Here is a 15,382-nt window from a genome sequence, read left to right on the forward strand (position 1 = left end):
ACCAATACAAATACAATTTCTGTGACTAAAGTCAAAGAAGTTTCACTTACTATGCGCGTGCACAGCACACACAGCTTTTTTTTTTGTCATAATAAATATGCCTGCATTTTCAATTGAATTCAGGTGTGCATGATTGCTAAACAATTTTCCAATTTAAAATGTTTTTTCTTTGTCAGCTACGTGTAACTTTTTAAAAAAATATCACTGCCCTTAGACCACTTTTGTCCTAAAGACTGCACTTTTAAAAGCAATGATTTTTGGACTTAATTACATTTATTTTGTTTTGCCTAAAGTAGGCTAACAAAGCAATAAGACAAAACTCTTCATTTATGGGGTATAATGAATACCAGACTATTTAAATTATGCATGTGTGTATTTTTATATCTACATAAATTATGTGATAATTAGATTAGCTACATCTGTAAATGTCACTGTAAATACTGACTTGCACTAATATTTATTTATTTTGCTGATTTCTGTAAAACTGGAGAATGTTTTGTGAAAAGCGACACTGAATAACTGGCAAATATTTGCAGCTGTTGAACACTATAACAAAACAATATCATTAATTTGTCAATGATAGTAAGTATATTTTATGATCTTGTAAAATGTGCCATTTTCAATGAAAGGTCACAGCAAAAAAAATAAAATAAGATTATAATTATCTGTCCTTTTTCATTCTCTGACAGTCATGCCTCTGCTACATGCTGTGTTTTCTTTGGGATTTTCCTTCCCTTTACATGCTACATAAATGAAAACAGCAATCTGTCATTTTGTTGGCAAGGAATTTACAAGGTTAAATCTGTATTAAAGGAATATCAGCCCTTTCATTCTTTCTACTATAGGTACCACTGGCAAGAATGAATGTTTGTAAGATCATGCTAGGTAAGGTCTCCATTGGTAAAATCAGATTTTGATGGAAGATTCATTACCTTGAATCAAGGTAAAACGGTCAATGTTGCAGCTAAAAGTTACTTAAGCTGGGACCAAAGACTCATATGCAATCAAAAGCAACAGTTTTCTTTTTTCTTTAGAAAATCAGAGTTTCCTACCGAGACTGATTTGATGAAAAGAAAAAGAGAGACATTTCTTTACCATAGTATATGTGAAAAGGCTACAATGGGTTTCTTATTGTATGACTGATATATATTTTTGGTGCACAGCCTGCCTCTATGAGATGGGGCTAAATAAGGCCACAGAGGATTATGGAGGGATATTGATTGGCATCATAGAAGCCACCTACTGAAAAACTGCAACAGGCTTAGAGACTCGGATATTCAATTTACATATAACATAATGCAGCTGCATTCCATGACATATTAAGAAATGTCCATATAAAAAAAGCTTTGGAAGTTTCACAGATTGAGAATGAGAACAGTTTGATTTCTGTGAAATAGCTGAGGGAGGTATTTTACAAACAGCAGTGTCACACATATAGTTATATAGAATGCAATATATATATATATATATGGCCAGGTCTCCCCTCTGAGCATCCCCCTTATGGCCCCTTACCTCCGGGAGCTGCGGTGGAAGTGGCGGGCTGCTAGGGAGGCTACGGCCGGCTGCAAGGGTGAGCGGGAGCCAGCGGCGGGGTGTGTGGACACCCGGCAAAGTGGGGGAAGCTGTAAGGGGTCGGAGGGTCGCCGGAGCTCTGCGGTGGTACCTATTAGAGGGCGCCGCTATCTTGTGGAAGTTTGTGCATGCGCAGTACCACAGCGCAAGCGGCGGCCATAAGAGAGAGGTGCTCCACAGAGACTACAACCTCCAGAAGCCACTGAGAGGTGCAATCACATGCCACAGCAGAGCCAATAGGGCTCCCAGATGCCCCGCACCAGAAATGGATACATTTTGCGCCCTGAGGAGCACATCAGTCGGACCTGGAACAAGAAGAGGGTAGGATGTGTGTGCGGGATATTCCATCCAGGTGTAGACACTGTGTTGGAGGGAACTGTGGAGTTATGGCCGTGCATGGCCTATTGTGTGGTGATGTCACATTGTAATTTTGTTTTCATATGCATGCAGTAAACTGTTATCTACACTACCGACACACTTTATTAAAGTGTGGCCGGTACGCAAGCCGGGAGATTTCCCGGCTTGCTAGTGGCCGCCCCTCGGTCACGCGTCTTCGGGAGCCTGCGCCCCCTGCACCTGCGATCGCGGGATGGCGGCAGGGGGTTCCGGGGGACCCGGCGGACCCGGCAGCGGTAGGGAGAGCGCCCCGATCGGAGGGCGCTCTTCCGCTGCTTCGGCGCGCGCCCGTCACCCTCGGGCGCGCGCCAGGCTACTGCTGCGGCCAAGAACGGGCAAATGCTCGAATAAACTTGGCCGCAGCAGTATATCATTGTATGTGTTATTGCATTGGGTCCTGTGACGGGGTTATCCAACATAGTAGGATCCCGCACAGGTGGAGGCGCTGTCACCAGACAGATCAGGTACACCCCAGGCTCCAAACAGCAGAGGTTCAGGTCTCCTGTGAGCTACAGGTAGCGCACCACACATACAGTAGCCGCCACATCTCCCATAGGGTGGGGAAAAGTGCGCTACATTTTATATATATATATATATATATATATATATATATATATATATATATATATATATATATACACAAGGTGACCAGGAGGATCCAGGTAACAAAGAGACAGCACACCGCAGTTTAGATGAATAAACAAAGTGTATTAACAACACAGGGCAGCCAACATTTCGGTCCTCAGAGTGCACTGCCCTTTATATATGGGACGAGCATCTGCCTTCACTGAGAAACTGTGAGTGAAAACTATTTTTCCATTGACACATATATATATATATATATATATATATATATATATATTTATATATATAAACCTTAATTATATATATATATATATATATATTCCATACATATACATACAGTATATATTAAAAGACTCTTTGATAAAGTGCCATAGAGGCAGGAAAAGCGTCAGAGGACTTACCCGTTTGTATTTTTGGCTATATGCCTACTAAATCATTTATATTTTTACCTGCTTCCAGTCCAGTCTTCTGTGCTGCAGTGCTCCTACCTTTTTCTATTCATTTATCATCTTTACTGACCAGTACGGACACACGCCTTATTGGAACAGATACTGAAGAGTGTCGTGAATATACTTCACTTAACAAGGAGCTGTTTTGTCCACAACAGTAGCCAGTGCAACAGCCACGTTAATTGGGACTAAAAACGGAGCAGAGTGAGGATATGAAGGGAGCTGTGACTATATTGGACGCAGGGAGGCGGTACATCAGCTGATCAGCCTCCATGGACGTCAGACTCACACTCCGCAATACCGGAGAACCTTGGCATACACCTGTGGTCGTGCGGTACTCACAGTGACCGGACCGCGCCAGACACGGCGAGAATGGGAACTCAAAAGGGAACTACTGATTTGTGAGGTGGTAAGAGGCTATACACTAGACGTCCATTCCATTCAGAGTTACTGGTTCTATTCCTCAACATACAGAACCCCAATAAGCTCATATTGAAACCCCAAAATAACCACAATATATATATGCGTATAGGTGTCAAAGAGGAGTGCTACTGAGCATGGCAATATATATTTAAAACCAGAGACAGAACATGAAACACAGACAGAGCTCAGTGCTACATCCATTAACACAGATACACGGTACAGTGCCTATATATTTATACTTATATATATATATATATATATATAAAAAGATATCTTTTGAATAAAATGGTCTTTAAGTTTAACCCTTTGGCCAAAGTGTTGTAAGCCCTTGAGCCCCTCCAAGGCAGACCACATCTCAAGGGTCAAAACACTAAAATAAATTCTTAATAACCTGTACATTAACAGGAAGAATGATTTATAATAAATCTGTCAAAATTAGATGTGTTAATGGATGTAGCACTGAGCTCTGTCTGTGTTTCATGTTCTGTCTCTGGTTTTAAATTGTTCTATTCCTCGCCATACTGGTTTATTGCACGGCTTTACCAGGTTACTGTATTTTTGCACTGAGACTCTACTATATTGGGCTACGCTTCGTGTTCAATCAGCATTTATGTGATTTCAAGTCTGTTCCAGTCTCTATATCCCTATATTGGGACATTTCATGGATTATCAAATGGTTTTCTCCAGGGAAATTTAGAAGCACCCTTTCAGGATTTAGGTCCTATTGTGGGTTCCATTGGTTCAGTCGTACTGAGCCCCATGCTTCCAGACGCCCGGTGCTCTTCCCCACAATATTTAAACTGATTGCCGGGGTAGAGTGTGGGGCCTCTGTAACGGCCTCTTACCTTCTCTCTGGCTTTCTACTCCTGCATCTTCTGATAGCGGTGTCGCCACGACAATGTGACATCAACTGACGGCATGACGTCAAATGGCGACGTGTTGCCATGACAATGTGACGTCACAATGTCACGACGTCACAGAGATGAGGAGATCCCGCAAAGAATTGAAAAGGCCCCCGTGATCTCCCCCGGCACAAAGCCCCACTGAGTTAGAAGGCAGCCCTGCAGATGTAGCAGAAGTTATTGTACCTGATGATGCGTTCCTGTGAGGGAAATAGTGCATATGCCCCGACCATTTCTTTTTGTGCTTGACTGATTCAAGATAATGGCCAATTCTTCCACTGGCACATTTTTTACTAATGTCTACTACATCTGTATGCTTGATTCAATTTTTCACAGAGTGATTGAACCGTTCAGTTTTTTTTTTTTTTAATCAGGATTGGAATAATATGGCAATTTAAAGTAAAAGTGGTAGGGTAGTGTTGGCTATTTTGGGTACCAAAGGATTGTTATCACTTTACATGCATTTATTTGTATATGGTTTTTAGGCAATATGCGACTGAAATGTATTCTAATGCTTTGGGAGTGACATTGCTAGTGACACAATATAAATTGCAGTAGTTTGTGTCTAATATTTCCTCCCACATCCACAACATCTGTATGCTGAATTTTGAGCATATTGTAATTTTAGCACAGCAATTAATCAAAGATAATACTAATTGTTCCTGCTTAGCAGTAATGATAAATATTATCGTGAACATATTGCCGTTTAATGAAACACCCCAAAACAGTATTTTTGTGTCTCCCAATACACATTTTGTTACTACTAATCTAAGCCAGTGCCAAGATCTGTGATTAGACTGGAAATATAGTATTCATAACAAAATGCCATTAGCTTACAGCAATAAAAATTGAGAGTACACTTGCATGTCTCAGACAGGTCAGCAACCCAGTCTTTCCCCAGTATTGGTTAGCAAACAGTTCTTCCACTGCAGGCAGGGATTGTGGGTAATGACATGAAAATGAGCACTCACAGTGTGCCACTATTTACTTCTCAGCATATAAAACATTAATATTACTTAAGTAATAATCCATGAAGAACAGGGCATTACTGGCCAATAATGCCCTGTTCTGAGGGGATGATTATTATTATTATTATTATAGGCTAAATGTAGGCTTATTTTTATTTATTTTTCATAAAAAAGATAAGACATTTTTGTACTCATATTGATTGTTATCAGCATGATCGTCTACATTCTTATGCTTTTACTGCACGTGTTTATTACATTGAAATTGTACATACACACAGCCCCCCTCTATATACACACACTCTGAAGCCCCCCTCTATACACACAATCACACACTCCGTAACCCAATTCTATATACACAAACACACTGCAGCCCCCCTTCTACATCCACAAAACACACTCTGCAGCCCTCCTCCACCCACTACACTCACACAACACACACTGAAGGCACACACAACACAAACAGCAGCCCCCAACTACACACACAAACACACATTGCAGCCCTCCTGTAAAGCCACAAAACTGCAGACACACACCAACAAAACACACTGCAGCCCTCCTCCACCCTCTACACCAGTGGAGCGCAAGGTGCGCAAACTGGGGGGCGCGACACCCAGGGGGGCGGCAGATTTTTTTGCTAGGGCACGGGCGGTTGCAGAGATCCCGCGCTCTCCCCCAAGGCATTTAAAATAAATGCCGGGGGGACTGTGCAAGGCCTCTGGAACCTCTACTTACCGAAGTTCAGCCAGCCTCAGGACGCGTGACCATGGCAACACGGCGTCAAATGACACTGTGGGGTCATGTGACATCACGGTTGCCATGGTAACGTGACACCAAATGATGCCGTGGGTCACGTGACATCACACGACCCTGTGGCGTCATTTGACGCTGCACGAGTTAAGGGGGGGGGGAGAGGGCGCACCACCAGACCAGCACAGGCAGAGGGGCACAGCAAAAACATTTGTGCGCCCCTGCTCTACACTGACAAAACACACAATGAAGACACAAACTGCAGCCCCCCTCTACACCAACAAAACACACTACAGACACACACACCTACAAAACACACTGCTGCCCCCTTCTACACACACAAAACACAGCAACCCCCCTCTACACCCACAAACACATACTGCAGATACACACACAGGCACACAGACCAACAAAACACACTCTGCAGCCCTCCTCCACCCGCTACACCAAAAAAATACACACTGCAGAGACACACACCAACAAAACAGACTCTGCTGCCCCCTTCTAGACCCACTGAAGACAGACAGACAAACACACACACACACACACACACACACCTTTCTCCTCACTCTCCTGTGCGGAGCTCTCTGCAGGGATGGGGAGGAGTAAGTGCCTTGCTGCTGCCTCCTGTCCAATCACCTCCCCTGTCTGAGAGCTGCTCTCACTCTGTGTGTATGAGACGTGAAAGCTGATTGGCTGAAAAACTTGGCAGGGTGGCAACATTTCTGGGCAATTACTGAATGGATAATGCCTGGAATTTTAACCAATCAGAGAGCAGGGATTTCAATAATGCTCGGAATTTACCAGCTTTAGCCTATAATGTACTGTATATGCTTGAACCCCTTTAAACTTGCACTTTTACAGATTTCATGTTCTACTGCAGGGGTGCGCAAACTGGGGGGCATGAGATTTTTTTGGGGGGCGAGGGCGGTTGCAGGGGTCCCGTGCTCTTCCCCAAAGCATTTCAATGAAATGCCGGGGGATAACGCAAAGCCTCTGTAACCTGTACTTATCGTGGTGTCATGTTATGTCATGGTTGCCATGGTAACGTGAAGTCATATGACGCCGCGGGTCACATGCCATCACAGGACCCGCTGCGTCATTTGACGCAGCACAGAGGTAAGAGGGGGCGCGACAACGGAGGAGAGCAGGGAGGGGAGACATACACTAATAGGGCTTGCCTTGTCTTAGCAGAGATGATTTTTTAAAAACATACTGTATGTACACTAATTAACAAACATCTTTCAACTGAGAAATATGAAAAACATAAGACACGGGAAAGGCAGGCTTTAAGTAGCATGTCAAATATTATTAAGGAATGCACCAGAAACTAATGAGAGAGAGGAGTATTTAAATACTTTTGCCTTTGAATTGCTTTCTTTCACTTGCATTAATTACCCCCTTTCCCACACTGACTGATAATTGAACAAATATAAAAATAAAATGGGGGAGTCAAATATAACATGAATCTAAGGATGCCCTTATATTTTGTCCTGCTATATTATGCTTGCAGTAAGATTTAGATGAACAGTACTTAAAGCAAAACCTAAAAATATTGTTTGAAAGTTCAAACTTTCTCAGTGTGACACCGCTAATACTGTAAATGTCAACTGCAACTGTACCTAAAAACTGTGACTGTATCTAATGTCTGCCATTTCTTCTGTTTTCCAGGCTCATATGATGTTATTACATTGTTATTGAATTTTTGAGCCTTCAACAACAATCTAGGATTTCAATTCATAGCTATGTGTTTAAAGCTCTGGATCAGAAGATATATGTTCATAGATTTGCTGTATATAAGACTAGTAAAGCAACAGTCCCAACTACTTTTTGCAATGTTATTTTTTTAATACATAGTGGGATTTTGTTTAGTTATCACATTCTTAGACTGCTTTGTAATGGCTGCCACTGTGACATTTCTCAGAACTGTATTAAAATTAATTATATCTGGGCATCGATCACTAAAATATTTGTGATGAGCCCTTACTGAAAGCAGGAGAGCAGAGAGTTTGTGACTAGAGGAATGCTTCTGGGGCATCATTGTAATATGCAGTCCCATTCTTTGAGAGCTTTGCTCTAAATAACTTTACTTCACTACGTCATCGTCAGTCACCTCCCACACTGTAGGTTATGACAACCTTAGTTTCAAAAGGACATTCTGCATAGCTTTTGTTTTTTATAGGGTAGTAATTGTATTTAAGAAAAACAGAAAGTACTACAGGAATAGCAACATTGAAAATAGGTAATTCAAGTGTTTTAATATATGCAGCCTTTGATTACCTTTATTGAAATCTAAGTGCCTAAGCTGCCAATCGATTTTTTTTCTCATATGGTCAATAACCAACGATCCTGCTTCCTGGGTTCACTAAATGGCTGCCTTTCAGTTTCTATCAATCCTTCAGTCAGTGTAACTCAGCAGCTACAATGTATTCGTATATTACTAAGGTAACATTATCTATTGTTACAGTTTGCAGCTCAAACTGCTGGGAACATTGCAACAAATTATCACAAACAGGAAAGTGTTATAAAGATCTTGCACTGCAGGGGAGGTGTGCTAAGCCTGCTACAGAAATCAAAGGATGCTCAGTATATTAAACTCATTAAAATTTTAATTATGCGTTGAATAAAAAGAAAATGTAGTAAGTATCATCTAATATTACAGGACTGATCTAGTTAAAAAAAACAACAACATGAAGGATATTGCATGAATTGCATCTTTAACATAAATACTTTATAATATTCTCACCATTGCTGTATGAAAAAGAGCAGTTGTCCTAATGAACCCTTTTATACAGATACCTGTTCAAATAACACAATGTCATATATAGTTTTGCATGGTGCAATAAAAATAACTTTACCTGATCGATTATTAGGAGACATACGAACTGGAGATATGGAGGGCGTGCGAGAGGAAGAGTACGGTCTTTGCCGGTCTCTTTCAATAGTCGACGATGAGGTTACAAAGTGATACTGTGACCATCCATCCTAGGAGACAAGAACATTAGCATTCCGGGTTAAAATAAGTAAACACAAACACATGGACAAGCTGCAGAACTACATTGTGTTCTTTTGTATTTCTTCATTTATTTATAAAAATGTTTTATTAGGAAGTAAAACATTGAGAGTTACCTCTCGTTTTCACGTATGTTCTGGGGACAGAGTTATAATGACAATACATGGTTACATTAGATGAACAGAGGTTATACATATTTACAGAAATTTCATGGACAGTCAGAGATAATATATGTTATGTGCGTATGTAACAGTTACAGACAAGATTCAAATGGGAGAAGGCTGAAGTCTTGAAAGAACTTAAACTGAAGGCGGCTTTGGGAGTCTTTGGTAGGTTGTTCCAGATGTGAGTTGCCCAGTAATAGAAGGAGGAGCAACCGGATTCTTTGTTGAACCTTGGGACCATGAACAGTGTTTTGGATCTCAGGTGATAAGTGCTTCATGTGGCAGGGGTGAGAAGCTTGTTCAGATAGCTTTTACTATGTTTATTAAACTTAAACACTTTTTGCTTTACTTCGTTTTAAGCAGTTCACTTTTAAAATGAACACAGACACTTGCATAGGTAGAAACTAGATTGCTTCATGAGTGTACAAAATGTATAAAGCAATAACATTTGGATATTAAGCAGAATCCCCCCCCCCCAAAAAATTTAATTAACACACATTGGTTGTTTGTGTGATCAGCTGTTTTTTTTTTTTTAATTAATGCTTTGTTTTCTATTTTGTGAGCATCAAGTGTTTATTATGGCGACCTATGCTGGTTATGTGTGATCTCCAGTAGCCATTTTAAATTCCCATCGTGGAAACATTTTCTGAATTTATATTTCAATGGTGCAATTAAAGAATTAAAAAGCCCTTTTGCATCGCTAAAGACAACAGATGAAATACACAACAGTGCAAACAAAAGTATATCTTTTTTAATGAAGCCGATTCCATCTTTGCTTTCTGTGAGCAAAAGATTTGTTTAATTTTACTATTCTCATTACTTATAGCTCGCAAAGTTGGTAATGGGTTTTGTTGCTTTGCACAAACATCCAAGGCAGGTTTAAACCTTAAAACTAAAGCTGATAAGCTACAGTATTAGCAACTAAACATTTTAATACAGTAAAACAGTCCGATCGATAAATTGAAAAATCAGGGAAACTCATACCTCCTTGAGCAGATAGCACAACTAAATGACTACTCTACTTTATACAACCTTCATCTCACGCTCTTTGCGACACTTCTAGGGAAGTAAGTATAGGTAGTTACCTCAAGAATAGCAAAATCCCAAAGCTCTCAGATAAGCAGTCTGCTTTACAAGGTAAAGAGAATACTGATGAGGAAAGTCTTAAAGCTATAAAATCCATAAAGGCCAATAAAACTCTGGTTCCTGATAGGTTTGGTACAGATGCAGCTACGAGTATTCTAACACTGCTTTGAAAAATCTGGGGCAATCTCCCAGTAATGCTGCAACATTTCTCTGACATTTCTGCAGAAAGACTAATGGCCCATCGGATTAACACAACAGGGATCCCTGGTCAGTTTGAATGGGACTGCAAGGGACTCCCGCTATGTTAATCAGATGGGCCATTAGTCTGTCTGCAGAAATGTCACAGAAATGTTGCAGCATTACTGGGGTATTGCGCCAGATTTTCCAAGGCAAGTGTTAAAATATTCGTGGCTGGACCTGTAATTGCTACTATTAAAAATTCAAAGAATCTCTACTACCCTTTCTTAAGAACGTCTACAATAGTGCCCCACGCTCACCTGTATAAATGGGCGAACCTGTCTGAATGGATTTTCCTGGGCTTTTGAGGCCAAATTCGATCCGCACTCTGAAATCCAGTTTAGCACGCATTGGATTCTTTAAAATCCGTTCATGGGGTTCTGATTCTCAGAGTTTACACTCCTCCCCCTATTACAAATTCCGTTTGATGGATTCATATTCATTTTGTAGGTTCGGATTCCAAATCCGTGAGATGGGTTTTCAATAATAGGGGGAAAAAATGAATCTGCCTTTTGAGACTGATCCGTGGAAATCAGCAGCTCAAAGGAACTGTCCATTCCGTGTTGGATTTGGATTTAGGCAGAAAATGCGCCCATGTCTACTCACTTAATATAATAAAAGATACTATTATAAATAACACCCTAAAGCAGATAATCTGTGTAAAAATGATAGACCTACCTCTGTTCTAAATTCTGATATTAGAACATATGTAAAAAAATATTAGCTACTAAGTTTTGTCCGCTGTTACCTTTTTAATTTCTCCTGATCGGGTGGGTTTTATAACATTAGACAAGTCCTCAGAAACACCAGGGGAGTGATAAATGTAATCAATGTAGCCAAACTGAAAACTATACCTTCTCTGCTTCTTTCTTTAGATACAAAGATGTCTTTTGACAGTATGGCCGCGTCCATGGTCGGCGAGACCGCACGGAGAAGGTGCGTGCGGCGTGATCAAAAATGCCTTAAGGCAATGATCGGGCCATAGACCACGTGTGCACCAGTGTGATGGGGCCCACAGTGCACGAATATCCTATACATTTGACTCTGTGGTGCCCCGACCAGGTCACGTGAGCGGATCGCCCGATGAGGGTGAACCAGCTCCGCGAAATCACGGCAACACACCCCAACATATCCCCTGACACACCTCCCCTTTGCATCTACCCAGGCCACAAAATCACTGCAGCTAAAACATGGGTGACGTCATGCGCACGGTCGCGAGCGCGCGCTCACCATGGACCCAGCCTTAAAGTGAGGGGGAGGAGTGAGCAAAAGATGAAGGGGGAAATATGGTGGTATAGGACAGGAGTGCACAAACTGGAGGGCGTGAAACTTTCTGGGGGGGGAGGGGGTTGGGGTGCTTACAGAGGCCTCACGCTCTTCCCCACAACATTTACGTGAAATGCCAGGGCAGAGCGCGAGGTCTCTAAGTTACTTACCTTGGCGACACAGCATCAAATTAGGCTTGGGGTCACATGACATTGTGACATCAGAAAACGCCGGAGAAAAGGTAATGGGGCAGGGGGGATGAAAGTGAGCAGGGTGGGAGGGCAGGCAGGGAGGGATAAGCAAAAAAGATTGCGCACCCCTTGTATAGGAGACGGTGTGAGAGATGGGGGACAGAAATACATGGGGGGAGGGAGAGGATGAGAGGGTGGAGTGTGAGAAGGGGGAGAGATGTATATGGGGGAGAGAAAGTGAGGAGGTGTGTGGGAATGGGGGAGTGTAAGAAAAAGAGGGGGAGGGTTCTTGCAAGATTACCGACAAGGGGGACACCCCAGTAAAGCGATCGGATGCCCTGGATATATAATATATGATGTTGTATGAACAATGATTCTAATTTAAAGATATTTCATTGATATTGGTTACATTCAAATGCAGTGTTATGCAAATTTGCTCAGCAAATTAATACATATTTAACTTCTGCCATAAGTCCAGAAACAAACTTTCTGAAATAGCATTTTTTTGTTTTTAAAAGAAGCATTCTTATGCCGGGATTCACTTAGGTGCAACATAAGGTTATCGCACTGTAATGCCATGTTAACTGCCATTAACTTTCATGGAAGTTCATGTGGGATCAGATTGCGATAACCTGTTTCACACTTTAGTGAATCTCTCCCTTAATCTCATCATCTATGTTAATAGAAAATAAGCTTTCCAAGGCAACCCTCATTGGACAACACTATTCTAAAGACCAATTTGGTGGAGTTTGTCAAACACATTTTTGGGGGGGCACACAGTTGTAGAATCCTAAGGAAATGTGGCCACTTGGCTTTTGATCATACATAAATGACCATCCCGGGAAGGTTTAGAAATGTGTAATGTTTGTTTTAAAAGCCGAAAGCAGATTGTGATATCCGTGAAGCCGCATAATAAAAAGGAGGCCTTGACCAGTCTGGCCAAACATATTCGGGAGATCAGGAGCAAGGAGGCCACCCTTATTCCAGATGTCAAGGTACAGTATGTGTTTGTTAAACTGGGTTCTAGTCTTTATGCAATTTCTGTCATACTGATTGTGTTTATTCTGAATATGATAATGAACATGAGAGGCCGAAGGGCTGGGACCCGCTGCGCCCGGTGGCGCGGGCGGCGGCGTGAGCGCAACTCACCATTGCGGTTTAACCTCACGATCCGGTCCCAGTCCCTCCTCACTGCCAACTGACGACGTACTGTGACGCGTCAGCCAGCACGGGATACAAGAGAATGGTGTTCTCGTGCGGCAACGCGTCACATGGTACGCGAAGGGGCCAATCGTAGACTGGCTCCCATCAACCAATGGCAAGCCAGCTAGTGCTAGCCAATGGGAGCAAATTGTTTGAAACACAGAAGAGGGAAAACTTCATGGCCGCGCCCCCCCACGTCATGGCCACGCCCCCCCCCCGATCCGTTTGGCCACGCCCCCCCCCCTCCGCTCCGAAAAAAGTTTCCTGCAGACCGCAGATCGCGGTGCAGTGAGTTGCACGCGCCGCCGGCAAGCAAGACAGCCATGCGGACGCGTGCAACGAGACCTTAGCCTAATACATAGACACCACATCATATGTTAAACCTAATCATGGAGAAACAAAAATCTTGTTAAAGGTCTAAGGCAAAAACTTCGAACCAAAATCATGATCAGCAACATATTCAAAAGCTATTAGTGCTAAATATTTCAAGAAAAATGAGCCAGAAGGGAGAATTTTCAATTCAATACAAAAATAAATACCACCTGACATGCTAGTTGCTTTCATTAGTTTGTTTCAGCTCTAGTGACTCTAATGAAATTTAATTCAGTTGAATTGGATACTTAATGGTGTATTGGGGTCTCCTGTGGAGTGCTGAAGCTATTGCTAAAATCCAAGACTGTGCAAATGCATTAGAGAAACTAATTTAGCTGACGTCATCTACTTCTAAAGGACAGAAAACTGTAAGGACTTGGATTTGATTGCAAAGAGATGCCATGCAATTCTTTTTAAGTAGAGCATAGTATTATTTACTGCCAGGAGTTCATTAATTCGTGACAAGTACAGTATGGTGAATATACAAAAACCAAGACAAGACCCACAAACCTACCTTTTACTAAAGGTTTTAATTAATCTACCTATTAGAAGTTGTTAGGAAAAACATTCCCATTAGAAACCGTTAAATTGAATAGTGGGTTCTTAATAGTACAATGCCACACAAGACAAGTAAAATATTTATTTTGTATTATAACTTTTAAAAGTTGTATTGGAATTATATGTAAACAGACATTAGGAAGATATTTTACTTCCTTTTCTTTGTCTAACTCAGGGTTTAGAACTCCAGTCATCAAACCTCCTCCCCCCCCCCCCCAACAGGTCAAGTTTTAAGCATATCCCAGTTTCACAATAGGTTGCTCAATCAGTGACTACGTCTTTGACTGAACCACTGATAGAGCCACCAGTGCTGAAGATGGGATATTCTTAAAACCTGACCTCTTGGGGGATCTTGAGGACTGGATTTGAGAACCCCTAGTCTAACTGAATGGGAAGCACCCTTTATTCTGACTGGTAACTTGATAATCAGATGTACACAATTCCAAGTGCCTTTTCAATGAGGTTGCAGAAACAATATAAACAACAACCTCCTTCTTAGAGCTCTCCTATATCTAAAATAAATACTTGCAAAAGTATATTTCTATGATTTCATTTTCAAAGCATCATACATCTTATTTGCTATTAGTTAATCCTTGGTTCTAAGGGGGGCTTCAAACATTTTTTTCTTCATCCGAAGCACCATTTTCTTTTAATAAACGTAAAACTTGCAGTGCTCTTTTTGAAAATCTTTTATCTTGTGCAAAACATATTTTAAGGAATTCACCCTCACCTCCCCAACAAAGAGCAGAACTTGGAGTAGCAATTATTATATGGATACAAAACACACTATTTTACCATCAAAGCAAATTAATGGGAGTTCAGGCATGCTAAGGTTAAGCATCTTTAGTTAGTCTGGGCCCTAATGGTTTGTGTTTAATCCCTGGAAATGGTTGAATACTTTTCTTTATGTGATATCTAAATGGCAAAAAGAACTGAACAATGCAGCCAAGTATAAAAGATTTGTAAACTAGAAACGCACATTAAATAGGCATTGGATTCAAGATTTGAAGCAGTTCTAAATGCATTTTCTTGTATAGTATAATATATTCAGTAGTGTAAACAAAGGATCTGCATGCAGGCTACTGTACTTCTTTCTACAATTCCTATGTGCTGAAGAGACCTCAGCACTTGATAATAACTCTTCATAACCTTGTAAAAAGTCAACCTGAGTGGCATTTTTTATGGATGACTGCACTGCAAGAGCACAGTAAAACTGCCCATTGGCATTGCGGAGCACACAAAAAGCATAT

At 41.4% G+C, this 15,382-nt stretch overlaps 1 protein-coding gene across 19 annotated transcripts in view; it reads right to left on the reverse strand.

Moving 5' to 3' along the window:
• The window catches only part of CTNND2 (catenin delta 2), a 1,535,845-nt gene that overhangs the window by 19,684 nt on the left and 1,500,779 nt on the right, over window positions 1-15,382 (reverse strand). For all 19 annotated transcript variants that reach the window (XM_075586233.1, XM_075586237.1, XM_075586242.1 and 16 more), the window contains one exon: window positions 8,901-9,027. In XM_075586233.1, the coding sequence (XP_075442348.1) occupies window positions 8,901-9,027 (127 nt within the window). The remainder of the gene's footprint in view (window positions 1-8,900; window positions 9,028-15,382) is intronic.

Source organism: Ascaphus truei, chromosome 2 (genome assembly GCF_040206685.1).
Source record: "Ascaphus truei isolate aAscTru1 chromosome 2, aAscTru1.hap1, whole genome shotgun sequence".
Classification (NCBI taxonomy): Eukaryota; Metazoa; Chordata; class Amphibia; order Anura; family Ascaphidae; genus Ascaphus; species Ascaphus truei.